The sequence below is a fragment of the Canis lupus genome, chromosome 14 (genome assembly GCF_011100685.1).
Source record: "Canis lupus familiaris isolate Mischka breed German Shepherd chromosome 14, alternate assembly UU_Cfam_GSD_1.0, whole genome shotgun sequence".
Lineage (NCBI taxonomy): Eukaryota > Metazoa > Chordata > Mammalia > Carnivora > Canidae > Canis > Canis lupus.
Window position 1 is genome coordinate 37350384 of NC_049235.1, and position 18874 is coordinate 37369257.

An 18874-nucleotide genomic window follows, 5' to 3' on the forward strand; every position below is an offset into this window, starting at 1 on the left:
CCAGAGGAACTCTATTATATAATCTCAGTGGCTGTTTGTGGTATCCCAAATATCAGTGTATTTAGGTCTTTCCTCTTGAGCTGGTCAGATTCCCTAGAGAAGGACTTCCAATCTCTTGCTGGAGAGTGTAGGCCTCCCAAGTGTTCTAGGATCTGAATGAGAGGAAAGGCTGGGCAGCAAGAGGTAGTCTCAGCCTCACTGAGTGAATGAAATGTAAATGTTAACTTACTCCTTGAGTCTTCAGTGTGGTCCCCAGGCCCTCAATTGTTTTACTGGCTTCAGAAAATGTATTTTAGGGATCCTTGGGTGGTTCAGTGGTTTAGTGCCTGCTTTCAGCCCAGGGCGTGATCCTGGAGACCCGGGATTGATTCCCACATTGGGCTCCCTGCATGGAGCCTGCTTCTCCCTCTGCCTGTGTCTCTGCCTCTCTCTCTCTCTCTCTCTGTGTGTGTGTCTCTCATGAATAAATAAAATCTTTAAAAAAAAAATGTATCTTAGATTTTCTGCAATGAGCAAGGGGCTATTGCCCAGTTAGGGAGTCTTCTAGATAATTTAGGAATCACATATCATTATATGTAAATTTTCACTCAATTCTCCTGTTTTAGTCCTATCTTTACCTGTTTCCTTTTCTTTCTTTTTTTTTTTAAAGTAGGCTCCGCGCCCAACATGGAGCACATTGAGGGTCTTGAACTCTTGGTCCTGAGATTGAGACCTGAGGTGAGATCAAGAGTTGGATCCTTGGGCACCTAGGTGGCTCAGTGGTTGAGCTTCTGCCTTTGGCTGAGGTCGTGAACCCGGGGTCCTGGGATTGAGTGGGGAGCCTGCTTCTCCCTCTGCCTGTGTCTTTGCCTTTCTCTCTGTGTCTCTCATGAATAAATAAATAAAATCTTTGCAAAAAAAAAAAAAAAAAAGAGTTGGATCCTTAACTGACTGAGCCACTGAGGTGCTCCAACCCCTATTTTCATTGGTACCCTCTATAAGAGTTCCTGGGCCTTTTAAGAACTCCACAGTTCAAAAAAAAAAAAAAAAAAAAGAACTCCACAGTTCTGTGAGATAATTAAATTGCTTCTTGGTTTTTCTTCTAAGATCCAACTTTTTCAGGTTTGCTAAGTCAGTGAACACTCATCCTGCTTTCCAACTTCTGGAGTTGTGTTACTATTGTCTCCTCTTCTGTTATCTTTGGCCTCATGGATGTATGCTTTTTTTTTTTTTTAATATTTATTTATTTATTTATTTATTTATTTATTTATTTATTTATTTATTTATTTATGATAGAGAGAGAGAGAGAGGCAGAGACATAGGCAGAGGGAGAAGCAGGCTCCATGCACCGGGAGCCCGATGTGGGATTCAATCCCGGGTCTCCAGGATTGCGCCCTGGGCCAAAGGCAGGCGCCAAACCACTGTGCCACCCAGGGATCCCTGGATATATGCTTAAAAAAAAGAAAGAAAAAGAGCAAAAAGCGCCCTTACTATTTTGGTGGAGTATCCACATACCTGGGATGCAGGGATGTAAGAGCATCTGGCTCTGGGGGCACTGAAATGGAACAGGTTCTGCCCTTGCCTTGACAAAATCCAGAGGCAGAGACGTGGGCAGTGGTGAAACAAGAAAGGAATTGATTTCAGTGAGGCCACTCCTGGGAGACAGTGGACTAGTGTGTTCCAAAGACTGTCTCCAAAGTGCTGAAAATGCTTCTAGGTTTATGTAAAGAAAATGTGGGACAAAGGTTGGTAGTTTGGTGGGGGTAGTTTGGGTTCCCATCTTGGGATGCTTTGTCCACAAGATCTTGAATTAAGAGATAAGCTGGAAAGAAGACCTTAATCAATTAGAAAGTACAGACTGAGGTCAAAATGAAGGTGGGTGAAGTCCTCTTTTCATCCAGAGTCAGCAAAGGTTAAATATCTTTTGAATTTATCTTTATCTGGAAATGCCCTGGACACTTTCTATTTTTTCTTCTCCCCTTTATGATGGTTCTTATGAATTGATGAGGGTTAGCTTGCATTGGCTCTTGAGGATCAAATTAAGATGACTTAGTGATAAAGGAGTTGGTATACACTGAGATGGAGGTACTTGTGGCAGATAGAGATGCAGAAATTACATTGTTTTGCTTTCTGCTTAGTCCAAGGACACTGATAGAAACAACAAAGATACAAACCTTTTAGAACAAGAGGAATGCTTGAAAATAAATTCCTTCTACTTGAGCAAAATAACTGTTATATTTTAAAGGGTAGCAGCCATCTGTGCTATGCTGCCCAGCTGTGCATAACCACTCGATTTTTAAAGCAATCATCAGACCTATCTACATATGGTATTTGATAAACTATGTTTTAAAATTTAATATAAGGTAAAAATATTTCTGCCATTGAATACATACCTATATAATTTAATGGCCACGTGGTATTTAACCAATTCCCTGAAATAAGGCTTTACTTATTTCTGATTATAAATATATGTTTATTATGAACATTCAGATATTGCAGAAATATACAACATAGATAAGTAAAAGTAGGGCAGAGAGAATGTCAGTTAATTTTACCCGTATTGGGGGAGTGTACTTTTCCTTTAAGAGCTAAATAGTAAATATTTTCAGATTTGTGGGTCATATGGTCTCCATTGCAATAAATGAGAATGGCTGTGTTCCAGCAAATCTCTTTTATTTACCAAGAAAGCAGCCAACCAGCTGTAGTTTGCCTACACACTATCTAGCACATTGTTTTATTTCAAACAAAAATAGGATTGTACTGTGGATAGTAGTTTGCAGCTTATCTGTTTTCACTTAATTACTGTGAATATCTTTCCATGTTATTACATATAGGTCTATTATCTTGTACAGTGACTTAATGTTTCATTTTTAAAAAATATTTCATGTTTATGTGAATGTTTCTGAAGGATAAATTTGCTAGAAGTGGAATTTCTTGGCCAAGGATATGTATGTTAAATTTAATAGATATCTGTAAGATTGTCTTTCAGAATGGCTCCACCAGTATACATTCCTATTACCACTTTCCCACCAGTATGAAAGTGCCAGTTTTTCCACACTGACAATTTAATTTTAAATGACCTCTACATGTTTGCTTTTGCATTTCTTTGTTTACAGGACCGGTTAAAAGATTTTGTTAGCTATTTGTATTTCTTGCTTGTGTGAGTGAATTGTTTGTATCCTTTGCCAATTTTTCTGCTGAGAAATTTCTTAATTAACTGATTCTTTATAAAAACATTAATGCTGTTATTAAATGTTACAGATGTTTTTCCTCTGGTTTTTCAGTTGCCTAATAACTTGGTATATTATTTAAAAATTCATGTAGTAGAATGTATCTTTTTTTATGTTTTAGTTTTTTTTTTTTTTTTTTTTTTTTTATGTTTTAGTTTTATGTTTAAAATTTTTCCTTCAAAGCTTACACTCTAATATGGTAGGGTTTTTTGTTTTTGCTTTTACATTTATGTAATGTAATTGAGATTTCTGGTGTAAGTGGGAAGAGATGCAGGTTCTTTTTTACAAATTAGGTAGCCTGTTATTCTAGATTGGTTACTTGAATCCTATCTTCTGCTTCATTAATTTGACATGGCAGTGTAAATTACAATAAAATGAGAATTTTACAAGTTCTGGAGTACTCGAACCTTTAACCATCTATAGAAACTATTTCACTTCCTGTTGTTACACAAAAAAGCTATAGTTGATCAAAAATATTATTGAATGGTCTTCCCTTGAAATATTTATTTATTTATTTATTTATTTATTTATTTATTTATTTCTTTTCCCTTGAAATATTTAACCTTTTTTTTCCCAATTGGGAAAAAAAAAGCTACTTTATTTATTTTTATTTATTTTTTTGCATAAGCTACTTAAAAAAAAAAGATTTTATTTATTTATCAGCCAGAGAAGGGAGCATGTGTTGGGGGAAGGGACAGAGAGCAAGAGGGAGATGCAGACTCCTCACTGATCAGGGAGCCCAGTGTGAGGCCTAATCCCAGGATCATGACCTGAGCTGAAGGCAGACGGGCTGAGCCACCCACCCCTAAGCTAATTTTTAAAAAAAAAATGTTAGTCTACAGTGGATTGTTAACTATTGCAGAGGTCATAGGCAGATCAGTTCAGCTTTATAGATCACTGTCTGATGTAATTTTGTTTCTTCTCATATAACATTATTTCTTGGATTCTGGGTTTAGCCTAGAACAATGAATTTGGGATACTTGATCTGAGTTTCACAGTGACTATTCATGGAATGCTTTGCAGTTGATGCAATGTTTCCTATACTGTTTCTGAATCTATCTATAACAATACCAGTGTTTATCAGTACAGACTTTTTCCATCCAAAGACTGACCTGTCTTTTAAGAGTTTTGGTTTTATTTATTGTATGCCAATGTGACTAAACATTTTTAAAAGATAGACTTCAAAAACATTTTGGGAGAATTGGAGAACAATTTAATGTTAATATCTATTTATTTACTTATTTTAAAGATTTTATTTATTTATTTGAGAGAGAGCAAGAGAGTGCATACAAGTGGGGGTAAGGGCAGAGGGAGAGGGAGAAGCAGACTCCCTGCTGAGCATGGAGCCCAAGGTGAGGCTCAGTCCTAGGACCCTGAGATCATGACCTGAGCTGAAGGCAAATGCTTAACTGACTGAGACATCTAGGCACCCCTAGAGATGGGGACTTTGGGAAGACGGACATCCCTCTTTTCCCTGTTCTTGTAATACCCATTTAAGTACAACTGAAAACTCTGAACATTTATGTAAAACAAACGTAAGGATCTGGAAGAGAAAAAATAAGACTGGCTACGGATGCGAGGACATGTATGATCCCTGTTTTGTTTTGTTTTTTGTTTTAAATTTTTTTTAATTTTTATTTATTTATGATAGTCACAGAGAGAGAGGCAGAGACATAGGCAGAGGGAGAAGCAGGCTCCATGCACCGGGAGCCTGATGTGGGATTCGATCCGGGGTCTCCAGGATCGCGCCCTGGGCCAAAGGCAGGCGCCAAACCGCTGCGCCACCCAGGGATCCCTTGTTTTGTTTTGTTTTGTTTTAATCTCATGTATTCCAGACTTTGAGCTGAAGAAGCCAGTAACCTCCCCAACAGAAGCCTGTTGTAGCCCAAGAAAGGGGCAGCCTGGCAAGATAGAAAACTTTTAGACAGTAACACTTCTCCAGCCAAATATCACAGAAAAATATTGTGGCTGCACCAGGACCTGCATGATCAAAGGCCAAATGGAAAACCTATATTTCCACCCTTGTGGCTATAATGAGGCATCCACATCTCCCTTCCTTATGGTAGACCTCCCTTATGGAGACCACATGAGGAGCCAGGACTTCCATGCCCACTGGCAAGTAATGAGGTGCCCATCCCCCACCCTTGGGGTGATGTCAGAGGAGTCTTAGTGGAGTGTCAGGACTTTCACTATTGCCCAGGGATAAGGAGACCATTCCTACAACAATATCAATGAAAAGTATCAATGGGGACCTGGAACTCCTGCCTCCATTCAGCAGTGATGAGGAGCTCATCACCCTCAGATGACAATGGAGGCTAAATGGGGAACCTGGGTTTCTTCTATCTGGCAGTAGTAAGAGGTCACCCCTCTGCCCTGCCACAGTGGTATTACAGACTACTAACATAGGATGTTTAAATAAGTCCAGGACTTCATAAACTAATATATGTGTCCAGATTTCAAATATAAATCGCTTGTTGTACCAAGAATTGGGAAAAGCTCTAACTGAATGAGAAAAGAAAATTGACAGGTGTTAGAATTATCTGAAAAATATTTTAAAGCAGGCATTAAAAATGCTTCAGTGAGGAATTAATGAACATAGAACAAAGGAAAAAGTAGCCTCAACAAAGGAATAGAAAATCTTAGCAGATAAATAGACCATATAAAAAAAATGGAAATTTTTAACTGAAATGTACAGTAATTGAAACAAAAAGCTCAGCAGATTGACTTAACAGAATGGAAATGAAAGAATCAGTGAACTGGAATATGGAACAATATAATTACCCAATCTGAACAAGAGGAAAATAGACTGGGAAAAAAAACCCCTAGAGATTTAGAAACCTGTGGGGCTATAACAAAAGATGTAATGTTTGTGTCATTGGAGTTTTGGAAGGAGAAGAGAATAAGGGCAGAGCTGGAAAAGTACTCCAAAAATAATGGTTACCTGAGATGCCTGGGTGGGTCAGTCGATTAGATGTTTGCCTTCAGCTCAGGACATGATCTCAGTGTCCTGGGATCAAGGCCCGTGTTGGGCTCTCTCCTCACTGGGGAGTCTGCTTCTTCCTCTCATTCTCCCTCTGTTCTCTCTCTCTCTCTCTCTCTCTTGTAAATAAATAAAATCTTAAAAAAAGAATAATGGTTGTAAACTTCCTAAGTTTGGTGAAACATAGACCTCAAATTCAAGAAGTTGAGTGAACCCTAAATAGGACAAGCCCCCTAAAATATATCAAAATATATCATAAATAAACTTCTGAAAACTTAAAGAGCTACTAGAAAAAAAAATCTTAAATGCAACTGGAGGAAAAATGACACCTTTCTTCACATAAAATGAGTCAGAGGTGGTAAAGAGAGGTGAAGCTTATGTATTTCACTCAGATTGGTAAAATGACTGTGATAAGTTATGTATATGGTGTAATATCTAGAGCAACCAGTAAAAACTTTACAAAAAGATACATTCAGAAACACTATAGATAAATAAATTTTAAAAATTCTAAAAAATATTCCAAACGGCCTACAAGAAAGCAGGGGAAAGAAAACAGAGAAGTGAAAACCAGAACAATTAAAACAAAAAGTTAAATGGCAGACTTACATCTTAATGTATAACATTTGCATTAAATATAAATGTTCTAAATATACTGGTTAAAAGACATTGGCAGACTGGATTGGGAAACATGACCCAAGTATGTACTATCTGCAAGAAACTTATTTCAAATTTAATAATATTGACTGGCTGAAAGTAAAAGGATGGAAAAAGATATATAAACAATGTAAAGTAGACTTCAGAGTGAAGAAAACTAGGAAAGTCAGAGAAGGACATTGCATAATCATAAAAGGGTTAAACTGCCCAGAAGAAATAACAATTCTAAATTTGTATGTGTAAAGTGGTAGAAATTAAAAGGAGAAATAGGTAAATCCTCAATTATAACTGAGCTCTTAAAAACTCCCCCTCTCAGGAACTGATAGAACTACTTAGATCTTCTATATCTTGGCAGATATTTGAAGAACAAGTTCTAACCAATGGGATCTTACTTTCATATATAGAAGCTCCATCAACAGCAGCAGGAAATACTTGTTTTTTGAGTCCATCGAATAGTTACCAAAATAGATCATATCCTATGCCGTAAAACAAACCTCAATCCATTTAAAAAACTTGAAATTGTACAGAGCGTGTTCTCTGACCACAATGAACTAAAATTAGAAATCAGTAATAGGGAAAATCTCCAAGTAATTGGAAAGTAAAAACCACATTTCTAAATAATCTATGGATCAAAGAAATCTGAAGGGAAATTAAAACATTTTTTTTGAACTAAATGAAAATGAAATTATAGCATAAAAATTGTGGGAACTCTGTAAGTATTAGGGAAATTTAATTTATAGTTTAAGAATTTCCAAAAAAGACCTCTCTAGCCCCAGATGCCTTCACCGGAGAATTCTATCAGAAGTTTAAATTGGAATACCAATTCCACACGGTCTTTTCCAAAAAATGGGAGAGAACATTTCTCTCCCATATCTCTCATGAGCACAATTATGAAAATATTAGCAAACAGAATTCAGCAACATATAACAAGAAATTTTTTTTAAAAAGACTATTTGAGAGAGAAAGAGAGGGAGAGGGACAAGCAGACTTTGTGCTGAGAGCAGAGCCTGATGTGGGGCTTGATCCCAGGACCCGAGATCATGACCTGAGCTGAAATCAAGAGTTGGTTCCTTAACTACCTGAACCACCCAGGTGCCCCATAAGAAGAATTTAACCTCAAGACTAAGTGGTGTTTATTCCAGGGATGCAAGGCTGGTTCAAATTTTTTTTTTAATTTGTATTTATTTATGATAGTCACACACAGAGAGAGAGAGAGGCAGAGACATAGGCAGAGGGAGAAGCAGGCTCCATGCACCGAGAGCCCAACGTGGGACTCGATCCCGGGTCTCCAGGATCGCACCCTGGGCCAAAGGCAGGCGCTAAACCGCTCCGTCACCCAGGGATCCCGGCTGGTTCAATTTTTAAAATCATTCAATGTAATCTATCATGTTAACAGGCTAATGAGAAGTAAATGGGTGTTAAAATGAAAGGGTAATGGATTTTTATGGTAATGGAAATATTCTGCATTTTGTATTGTCAGTATTCTGATTGTAATGTGTATGTAGTTTCATAAGATGTTACTATTGGGAGAAACTAGGTAAAGGTACAGGAATTTCTGTATTTCTTACAATTATATGTAAATCTATCATTTTATCTCAAAGTTAAAAATTTACTACCATTAAATAAGAAAAGCAAACCAAACCTGTAATGAGTAGTTTTTTATATTCTAAATATGTTAAAGGAAAGTTAACTTCAGAATTTCTGTTCGAAGTGATTTTGATGTGGCTATTTAAAATGTAGCTTATTTATGGTTTATATTATTTAGTCAAGTTCATTTTCCAGCTTTTCTTTTCTCATTCAAGAAAAATAAGGCTTCTTTTATGTCCCTAGGCATTTAATTTGTATTTAAAATTTGACAGGAACATGTCTGGATCCACTTATGTGGTCTAAACACTGTGCCTTGCACTCTTAAGTAAAGAAGTAATATAATTTTTATCGAATGACACAGTTTATTCAGTAGTTAGTGGGAGAAGGTGGCTGTATTAGAAATGTAAAAGATTAAACAATGTACATTTGATTGTAGAGTTTATGAGGTTTTTGAAACCACTTTTACCTAATAGTACTGTCTTTGTTCAATTTAAATTAGTTCAAGTTTCTTAGGAAACATTTTATTGCTAGCTTCATAATAAACTTTATAGTGGGTAAGTCACTCTGATAGCTAAGAAGTGACTTCTAAGCTTTCTTCCTTGTACCGTTAAGCTATTGTTACTGGTGGTAAAATGTCAATTTGAATTTGAAAAAAAATAATAAGGAAACGTTTTTGACTTTTATATTAAATACTTTTATTTTCAGTAGTCATTTTGTGTTTTACTGCATTTTAGTACTTTTTTTGTGTACACACATGGTTATCTTTGTTTACATCTGCCTTTCCTATATGACAGATTTGAGGCAGCTCGTAAGAATACAAACAGAAAAACCTGTTGAGTTATAAATAAGAGATAAAGCAGAGAGACATAAGTTGGGGTTCCTGAAGGTGTGTATACCTGCTGTTTGTGCTGGTCTTGTGCCTGGTTGTCTTCAGATTTGTTACTTACCCTTTGTCTTCTGTTTTGTATTTCAAGGGAGACTGATTTGAGTAGGTGGTGTTCCCCAAGTTCCCAAATCAGTGAGCTTCTGCTTGGGTTTAGCCAAAGGAGGGCATTGGCAGTAGTTTGGAAAGTTGGAAGAGGGAAAGCCTTGATTTCTAATTTTCTATTTTTTTCCTTCTCCGTCTGCCTCAGATGGTATCTCTTTGGTAGCCCCAGCTTCTTACAAACTGCGTGCCTTGGTTTTGTTTGCCACTGGGTGTCCTTGCATTTGGGCTCTGGTCACATCCCTGCTTTCTCCCTCCGTTCCATAGGTCTTGGTATGACAGTGGCTTCCTACTATGCCTCACAGTCCTGATTATGCTTAGTGTAGTTATAATCTTTTTATATGCACCATCTTTAGTATATTTAATAGCATTATATCCTCCTTTTGGTTTTTGTGTATAGTGAAATAATTGGGCTAGCTACTATTTTGATGGTATCTGTGTTTTTGTTAGAGTTCAATTTTTTTTCTTTCTTTCCTTCCCCTCTCCTCCAAACTATTTGATTTCTTCTTCCAGAATAGGAAGCTTAAAGCAGAAATAGAACAGCATCAAAGGGCTTTACTTCTGGGGCACCTGGGCAGCTCTGTCAGTGAAGTGTCTGACTTCCAGGTCATGATCTCAGGGTCTTGGGATCTAGTCCTGGTAGGGCTCCCTGCTCAGTGGGGAGTCTACTTCTCCCTCTCCTTCTCCTCCCTTCCCCCTGCCTGTGTGCTCTCTCTCTAATAAATAAATACTTTTTTTAAAAAAAGGTCTTCATGGGATGCCTCGGTGGCTCAGTGGTTGAGTGTCTGTCTTTTGGCTCAGAGGCAGAGAAATAGGCGAATTCCGCATTCGGCTCCCTCCATGGAGCCTGCTTCTCCCTCTGCCTGTGTCTCTGCCTCTCTCTCTCTGTGTCTCTCATGAATAGATGAATAAAATCTTAAAAAAAAAATCAGATTTCCTAAATCTGATCCTTCACATCAGTCTCAACAATGATATCACCTACTAAACACGAGTCAGATATTGAAATGTTTATTTCAAACATTTGTTGGGTGTCTGCTGTGTGATAGGTATCAAAATGGTGAGCTGAGAATAAAAGGATGGATATAATATGGTCTCTGATTTCAAGTAGTTTTTAGGGGTTCTGAAAAGAGGCCCACGGTAGGAAAGGAGTTATTGCTAGCACCTTCAGTGATAGGGCTTTATGGAGAAATACTGTGGACTCTCATATAATATAAACATGTATGTAATTCCTGTAAATAGGTAATCCCATCAAATGTAAACATAAATTTATATTGTGAATTAGAGAAAGGAAATTTTGGTTATATTCAAAAGAATCTCAAGTTCAGGAAACAGTATTTTTGTTTGTCAACTGATTTTATATCATGGAGCAAAGTAGTTAAAATCTGTGTTTTTTTTTTTTTGTAATGTTTTATTAAAAACAGATGATTTTAGGGATACCTTGGTGGCTCAGTCAGTTAAGCCTCTCTCTTTTTTTTTTAAATTTTTATTTATTTATGATAGTCACACACACAGAGAGAGAGAGAGAGGCAGAGACATAGGCAGAGGGAGAAGCAGGCTCCATGCACCAGGAGCCCGATGTGGGATTCAATCCTGGGTCTCCAGGATCACGCCCTGGGCCAAAGGCAGGCGCTAAACCGCTGTGCCACCCAGGGATCCCGCCTCTCTGACTCTTGATTTCAGCTCAGGTCATGATCTTAGGGTCATGAGATCAAGCCTCGTGTTGGGTTCTGTGTTGGGTGTGGAGCCTGCTTGGGATTCTCTCTCCCTCTGACCCTCCTCCTCTCCTTGCTGTCTGTCAAAAAACAAAACAGTTAATTTTAGAATATTTGAATGGGTACATTTAACAATTTAGGACATCGGTTTTTGTTTTGTTTTGTTTTTAAAGATTTTATTTATTTATTCATGAGAGACAGAGAGAGAGAGAGAGGCAAAGACATAGAAGGAGAAGCAGGCTCCTTTTGGGGAGCCTAGTGTGGGACTGGATCCAGGATCCTGGGATCATGCCCTGAGCCAAAGGCAGACACTCAACCGCTGAGCCACCCAGGCGTCCCTTTAATAAACAATTTCTAATCACTCTCTACCATTACCCACCACTACTATTCTCACTACTTTCTGATTTTTTTTTCACTTTTTACACATTGTGATAACTATGTATATAACATAAAATTTGTCATTTTAACCATTTTCTTTTTATTTTATCTTTTTAAAGTTTTTATTTATTTTTTTGACAGGGAGAGAGCACAGTCAGGGGGAGCAGCAAGCAAAGGGAGAGGGAGAAGTGGGCTTCCTGCTCAATTGACGTGGGGCTCGATACCAGAACCCTGGGATCATGACCCGAGCCAAAGGCAGATGCCTAACCAATTTAGCCACCCAGGCACCCTCATTTTAGCCATTTTAAAGTGTATAGTTCAGTGGCATGAATTATAGTCTCAGTGTTGTACAACCATTACTATTATCTTTCTAAAATTTGCATCATTCTAAACAAGAAACTGACCATTAAGCAAGAACTTGCCATTTCCCCATTTCCTGACCTTTGGTAATCTCTAAGCTACTTTCTGTTTTTATGAATTTGTCTGTTCTAGGTAGTTCACATGGGTGGAACTATACAATATTTGTCCCTTTTTATATCTGGCTTATTTCACTTTGTATAATGCCTTTAAATTCATGCATGTTGTTGCATGTCTCAGAACATCATCCCTCTTGGGGCACCTGGGTGGCTCAGGCAGTTTGGTGTCTTACTCTTGGTTTTGGTTTAGGTCATGATTTCAGGGTCGGGAGATGGAGCCCTACATTGGGCTCCAAGCTGGGTGTGGAACTTGCTTAAGATTCTCTCTGCCTCTTCCTCTGACCCTCCCCACTCTAAAAAAAAGGACATCATCCCTTTTTATGGCTAAATAATATTCCATTGCATTCATATCCACATTTTGTCAATCTCTTCGTCTGTTGGTGGACATTTGGGTTGTTTCCACCTTTGGGATATTATGAATATTGGTGTACAAGTGTCTCTGGGTCTCTTTTCAATTTGGGGGAGTTTATACATACCTAGGAATGGAATTCCAGGGTCATATGGTAATTTTATGTTTAGCTTTTTGAGGAACTGCCAAACTGTTTTCTACAGTGGCTGTACCATTGTATATTCACACCAGCAGTGTATGGGAGTTCCAGTTTCTCCATATGCTTATTACTAAGGCTTATTTTCTTCTAAAAGAAATTTTTTTATTGGAGTATACTTAACAGTGTTAATATATTAATTTCAGCTATACGATATAATGATTCAGCAATTCTGTATGTTACTTAGTTCTCATCAAGATAAGTATACTCTTAATCCTCTATTTTATCTGTCTCCCCTATCTACCTCCCCTCTGGCAACTACCAGTTCTCTGTATTTGTGAATCTGTTTTTGGTCTTTTTTCCTTTGTTCATTTGTTTCTTAAATTCTTCATGTGAGTGAAATCATATGGTATTTGTCTTTTTCTGTCTTTTTTCACGTAGGATTATATTCTCTAGCTTCATTCATGTTGTTGCAGATAGCAAGATTGCATTCTTTTTTATGGCTGAGAATATTCCATTGTATGTATATGATACAACTTCTTTGTTCATCTATGGATGAACACTTGGGTTGCTTCCATATCTTGGCTATCGTAAATAATGCTGCAATAAACATAGAGATGCTTGTATCTTTTCAAATTAGTGTTTTTGTTTCCTTTGGATAAATACTCAGTAGTGGAATTACTGAATTATATGGTAATTCTATTTTTAATATTTTGAGGAACCTCCATACTTTTTTCCACAATGGCTACACCAGTTTGCATTCCCACTGATAGTGTACAAGCATTTCTTTTTCTCCACATCCTTGCTAACACTTGTTATTTCTTGTTTTGTTTTTGGCTATCCTGACTGTATAAGGTGATATCTCATTGTGTTTTTTAGTTTAAAGATTTTATTTAATTCTTTGAGGGAGAGAAACAGATTACACGAGCAGTGGGGAGAGAGAGAAGCAGGCTCCCCGCTGAGCAGGGAGCCTGAGGTGGGACTCCATCCCAGGACTCTGGGATCGTGATCTGAGTCAAAGGCAGATGCTTAACCAACTGAGCCACGCAGGCACCCCTCTCATTGTGGTTTTGATTTGCATTAATTTTCCTGATGATAAGTGATGTTGAGCATCTTTTCATGTATCTGTTAGCCATCTGTAGGTCTAATTTGGAAAAATGTCTATAATAGTCCTTTGTCCTCCCCCCCCCCCTTTTTTAAGATTTTATTTATTTGAGAGAGGGCCAGAGAGAGCACGAATGGAGGGGAGGGGCAGAGTAAGAGGGAGAAGCAGACTTCCTGATGAGCAGGGAGCCTGATGCAGGGCTCAATCCTAGGACCCTGGGAACAAAACCTGAGCCGAAGGCAAATGCTTAACTGACTGAACCACCCAACACCCCTGCTTTTGTCCATTTTTAATCATATTATTTGTGTTTTTTTGGTGTTGAGTTGTATAAGTTCTTTATATATTTTGGATATTCACCCCTTATTGGGTATATTGTTTGCACATATCTTCTTACATTCAGTAGGTTGCCTTTTGTTTTGATGGATTCCTTCCCTGTTCAAAAACTTTTTATTTTGGTGTAGTCCCAATACTTTAATTTTAGTTTTGTTTCCCCTTGCTGGAGAAGACATATCTAGAAAAATGTTTCTATGGCCAATGTCAAAGAAAGTTCTTCTTATGTTTTCTCCTAGGAATATAGGTCTCACATAAAGGTTTTTAATCCATGTTGAGTTTATTTTTGCGTATGATATTTAGAAAGTGGTCCAATTTCATTCTTTTGCATGAAGCTGTCCAGTTTTCCCAGAACCATTTGTTTTTTTTTTTTAATTTTTATTTATTTATTTATGATAGTCACACAGAGAGAGAGAGAGAGAGAAAGAGAGAGGCAGAGACATAGGCAGAGGGAGAAGCAGGGTCCACACACCGGGAGCCCGATGTGGGATTCGATCCCGGGTCTCCAGGATCGCCAAAGGCAGGCGCCAAACCGCTGCGCCACCCAGGGATCCCCAGAACCATTTGTTGAAGGGATTTTTCCTATTGTCTATTCTTACCTCCTTTGTCAGGAATTAAGTGACCGTATAAGCACAGATTTATTTCTGGAGTCTATTCTGTTCCATTGAGCTATGTTTCTATTTTTGTGCCAGTACTGTACTGTTTTTCCCTTTCTTTGATTATAGCCATCCTAGTAGGTTGAAGTGGTATCTCATTGTGATGTTGGGCGTTTCCTGTGCTTATGACGCATTTGCACATCTTATTTGGGGATATATCTGTCTATTCAAGTCCTTTGCTCATTTAAAAAATTGGGTTGTTCGGGATCCCTGGATGGCTCAGCAGTTTGGTGCCTGCCTTTGGCCCAGGGCGTGGTCCTGGAGTCCCAGGATCGAGTCCCACATCAGTCTCCCTGCATAAAGCCTGCTTCTCCCTCTGCCTGTGTCTCTGCCTCTCTCTCCATGTCTCTCATGAATAAATAAATAAAATCTTTTAAAAAAATAAATAAAAAACTGGGTTGTTCATCCTTTTGTTGTTTAATTTAAGACTTCTTTATATGTTTTTGAGATTAAGCCCTTGTCAGATACATGATTTGTAAATATTGTGTTCTATTCTACTTGTTATTTTCACTTTCTGGATAATGCTCTTTGATGCCCAGAAGTTTTCAATTTTGATGAAGTCGAATTTATCTGTTTTTTATTTTGCTTGTGCTTTTTCTGATCTCTTTGTAACAGAACCATCAGCAAACCTATCAATTGCTGTTAGATGATTGTTGGGGCTCAAGTTGCTTTTTTTTCGGTATCAGCATAAAATAGCAATATTAGTTGACACGGAGTACCTCATATATACTAAGTACCTTTAGGAAGCTTGAAAATATAATTCTAAGGATGAGTCATAATCGTATTCTTTCCAAGTAAATCCTATTGAAACCCCTTAAACCTCCAAAGAGATGTAAACTTCCCGGTCATTCTGGAAAAAATTTAAGTCCGTACCACTTGCTAGTATCTCTAATACACTGATCAGTTTTCTGGCATCTCCCCTGAATCCTAGGCTCTCTCACTCACACATACACTTCAGCCTCTGGAGGATCCAGGTTTCTTGTTTCTGCATTTCATTGAATTTCTTACTTAGCTCACCCAGTTTTTACCTTACCTGCCTTGTCCACAGTCATCTTTACAAACTGCTTAAGAAACTCAAGATAAATGGGGTTCCTTACAGAGGGAATACAACTCTGAACCAGACTTTAAGTGTGTTTTATTGCACTAGAAAAGTGAGTTTCCCTTACATTTATAACTCTGAAATTCCTTTAGGAAGCTCTATATATGATGCTATTTGCTATGCTATGTTAAAATAATTAGGTTTTTCCTATTTGTAGTATGAGTGCTTTCTCTCTAGTATATTTTCTCTCAGATGGCTCGGTAATGTTTCACTTTCCCTCTCCCCTCAAACTAGGAAAATACAAATATGAAGTGCTCTATCAGTGTTTAATACAGTTTATTCTGATTTTTTCCCCTAGCGGATCTAAAAAGAACAATTGCTGTCCTTTTAGATGACATTTTACAACGCTTGGTAAAGCTGGAGAACAAAGTCGACTATATTGTTGTGAACGGCTCGGCAACCAACACTACCAATGGCACCAGTGGAAACCTGGTGCCAGTAACCACAAATAAAAGGATAAATGCATCAGGCAGCATTAGATAGCAGTTGAAGATCACCTGTGCTGCTACATCCACCGGGGATTATATCCTATGGCAGAAAGCCTTTCAGTTGCTGGCTAGGATAGATTAATACTGTACAATAAAAGCCCCACGCATTTCTGAGGAATATGCTGGATTCACAGAACTCTAATTCTGTATATATATTTTAAAAGTTATTAGTTTGCTTTCAGGCAAGTCTCTTGAATGCTGTATTATATCCTTAAAGGGAATTTGATAACATTATTGATGTAGTAAGCAGGTAGGTGATCTTTGTATAAATCTTTTGTTTGAGATCAAGGTGAAACAAAAACACTGAAAGATATGGGTTCATTTCTATAAAATATTTATTTAAATATATCACATGCTTTTTTAGACAAGTGGAGAATATTGTTGTTGAATCATTTTGTCATTTGTTCTCAATAGATTTAACTGTTAAACCAAGACTATTAGAAAATGTGCTTACTTCCAGTACTATATTTTGTTACTCAGATTATGAGCAGAGAAAGGAAGTATAAAGTTGAAAATAGGATTTTGAAGTCATGACCCAAAGAATGTCTTCATTTGCACTATCCTTCAGAATAACTGGAGGTTAATTATTGTATATTTTGAAAAATTACATATCTAAGAGTATAATCTTGAAATGGTTAGCAGCCACTGTCCATAACCCATTCTAAACATTGAGACAAATAACATAAAAATAGTAATCTCTAATCTCATACATAACATTTTCTTACATGTATCATAAAGAATAGAAGATATTTTTATGATCAAATTTAACATAAGTATTCATGATTTTTCACATACATGAATATTAATTTAAGTGTTTAACCCTTTGAGTGTCTATGTTATGTGGAAAGTACATTATTTCCTTATTTGAGTAATTTTTGCTTTTATTATGTTGACAGTGGAAGGGGCGAGTGAGATATTTGTGAGACTGGGACATTTAAAGTCTTTAGCCAGGTGTATATAATAAAGGTATTTGTGTTGCATTAAATTGCTTGGAAATGTTGACATTATGTAAGAGTATCTGGCTTTATGAAGTTGTAGATTTGTGTAACAGATACATTAGGTATTCATTTTATATAATGACCACTTAAAAACAATTAAGAGCATTTAAAATATAATTTAAGTTATGAAGATTGACTCTCTTCAGGAAAACAGCTACTGTATATAGCACAAGAGATCCTAATCTTGGGTAATTCTAGGATAGAGCAAAGTACACCTTTATTTAAATTTCCGTTGTAGCAAATTTAATTGCCGTATAATGCCCAATATTTCATAGTATTTATTCTCTATTATAATAACTGCTTAAGTGCAGCTAGCTTCTAGACTTAGACTATATTGAATTTAGTTTTGGATATTGTATTGTTCGTTATTATAATATGCTACCACACATAGTAGCAATAATTAAAATGTTTTATTAAAATAAGTATGAGAAAATATTGTTTCATGAAAGGTAGCTTTCTAAACTCTTTTCTCTATACTCTATGTGAAGAAATTAATTACATACCATTGCCAGGTGAAGTTTGGAATAATTGTTCAGTCTTAATAGATGTGGACATTTTTGTTTTTCATTTGTTTTCAGGGATGAAATAAAATATATTATTTGTACTTACAAAGTGTAACAAGTTTTTTTTTTTTTCATGGTGGTTGTACATTTAATAAGTGGTAAATGATTGAAATGAATCTTAGATAACTTTGGGTTTTGTTCTATCAACTGCAGATACCTTTTTCAAAAGAAAACAATGAAGGGGTGCCTGGGTGGCTCAGTCACTTAGGTGGCCAGCTCTTGGTTTTGGCTTGGGTCATGATCTCCTGGTTGAGATCATGAGATTGGGCCCTGCATCCAACTCTGCACTCACTGTGGAGTCTGCTTGAGATTCTCCCCTTCTCCCTCTGCCCCTCCCACTCATGCTCTCTTTCTCTCTAAATTAAATAAATAAATCCTTAAAAAGTAAAAACTCAACAGTAAACTTCAACTTGAGGGTACAAACCTAGGAACCACCTCTGATCATAAGCACCAGACTTGGTCCCATCAATCCCTGAACTCAGACTCTCCTGTCATGAGTAAAGCAATTTTCCATTGTTTGTGGGGTTTTTTTCTAAAGATTAATTTATTTACTTGGGGGGAGGGGCAGAGGGAGAGTGAGAGTGAAGACCCTCAAGCAGACTCCGACTGAGCGGGGAGGCTGACATGGGGCTTGATCTCAGGACAGGAGTCAGACATTTAATTAGTTGAGTCACCCAGCTGCCCCTACTTTTGAGTTTTTCAAAGTCATAGCATACTATTTATATTTTAAGTTAATTAGAACATTAGCACAGGGCATCACTAAACATACAAAAAACTCAAATTTATTTCAGGGTTCCTTTGGGTTATTTCAGAATATCGTTAAGGAAAAAAAAAAAGTAAATGTTATTTCACATAGTTTATGATAACTTGGGTTTCATTTGTCTTTAAGAAATACTTAGGACCTTGACTCAGGAGTTAGTAGGCTATAGAGGCTCAGGTCTGCTTTTTTTTTTTTTTTTAAAGATTTTATGTATGTGAGAGAGCGAGTAAGCTCAGGCAGGGCAGCTGCAGAAGGAGAAGGAGAAGCAGAATCCTCACTGAGCAGAGATCCTGATGTGGGGTTCCACCCCAGGTCCCCGGGATCATGATCTGAGCCAAAGGCAGACACAACTGACTGAGCCACCCAGGTTCCCTATTTATTTAATTGAGAGAGAGAGAGAAAGAGCACG

General features: G+C 37.3%; 1 protein-coding gene across 8 annotated transcripts in view; it reads left to right on the top strand.

Moving 5' to 3' along the window:
- The window catches only part of CCDC126 (coiled-coil domain containing 126), a 105940-nt gene extending 88190 nt beyond the window's left edge, over nucleotides 1-17750 (top strand). For 7 of the 8 annotated variants that reach the window (XM_038557114.1, XM_038557112.1, XM_038557110.1 and 4 more), the window contains one exon: nucleotides 15955-17750. In XM_038557114.1, the coding sequence (XP_038413042.1) occupies nucleotides 15955-16139 (185 nt within the window). In that variant the 3' untranslated portion in view covers nucleotides 16140-17750. The remainder of the gene's footprint in view (nucleotides 1-15954) is intronic. The other variant, XM_038557109.1, reaches the window with a different exon arrangement.
- Nucleotides 17751-18874: the final 1124 nt, after the last annotated feature.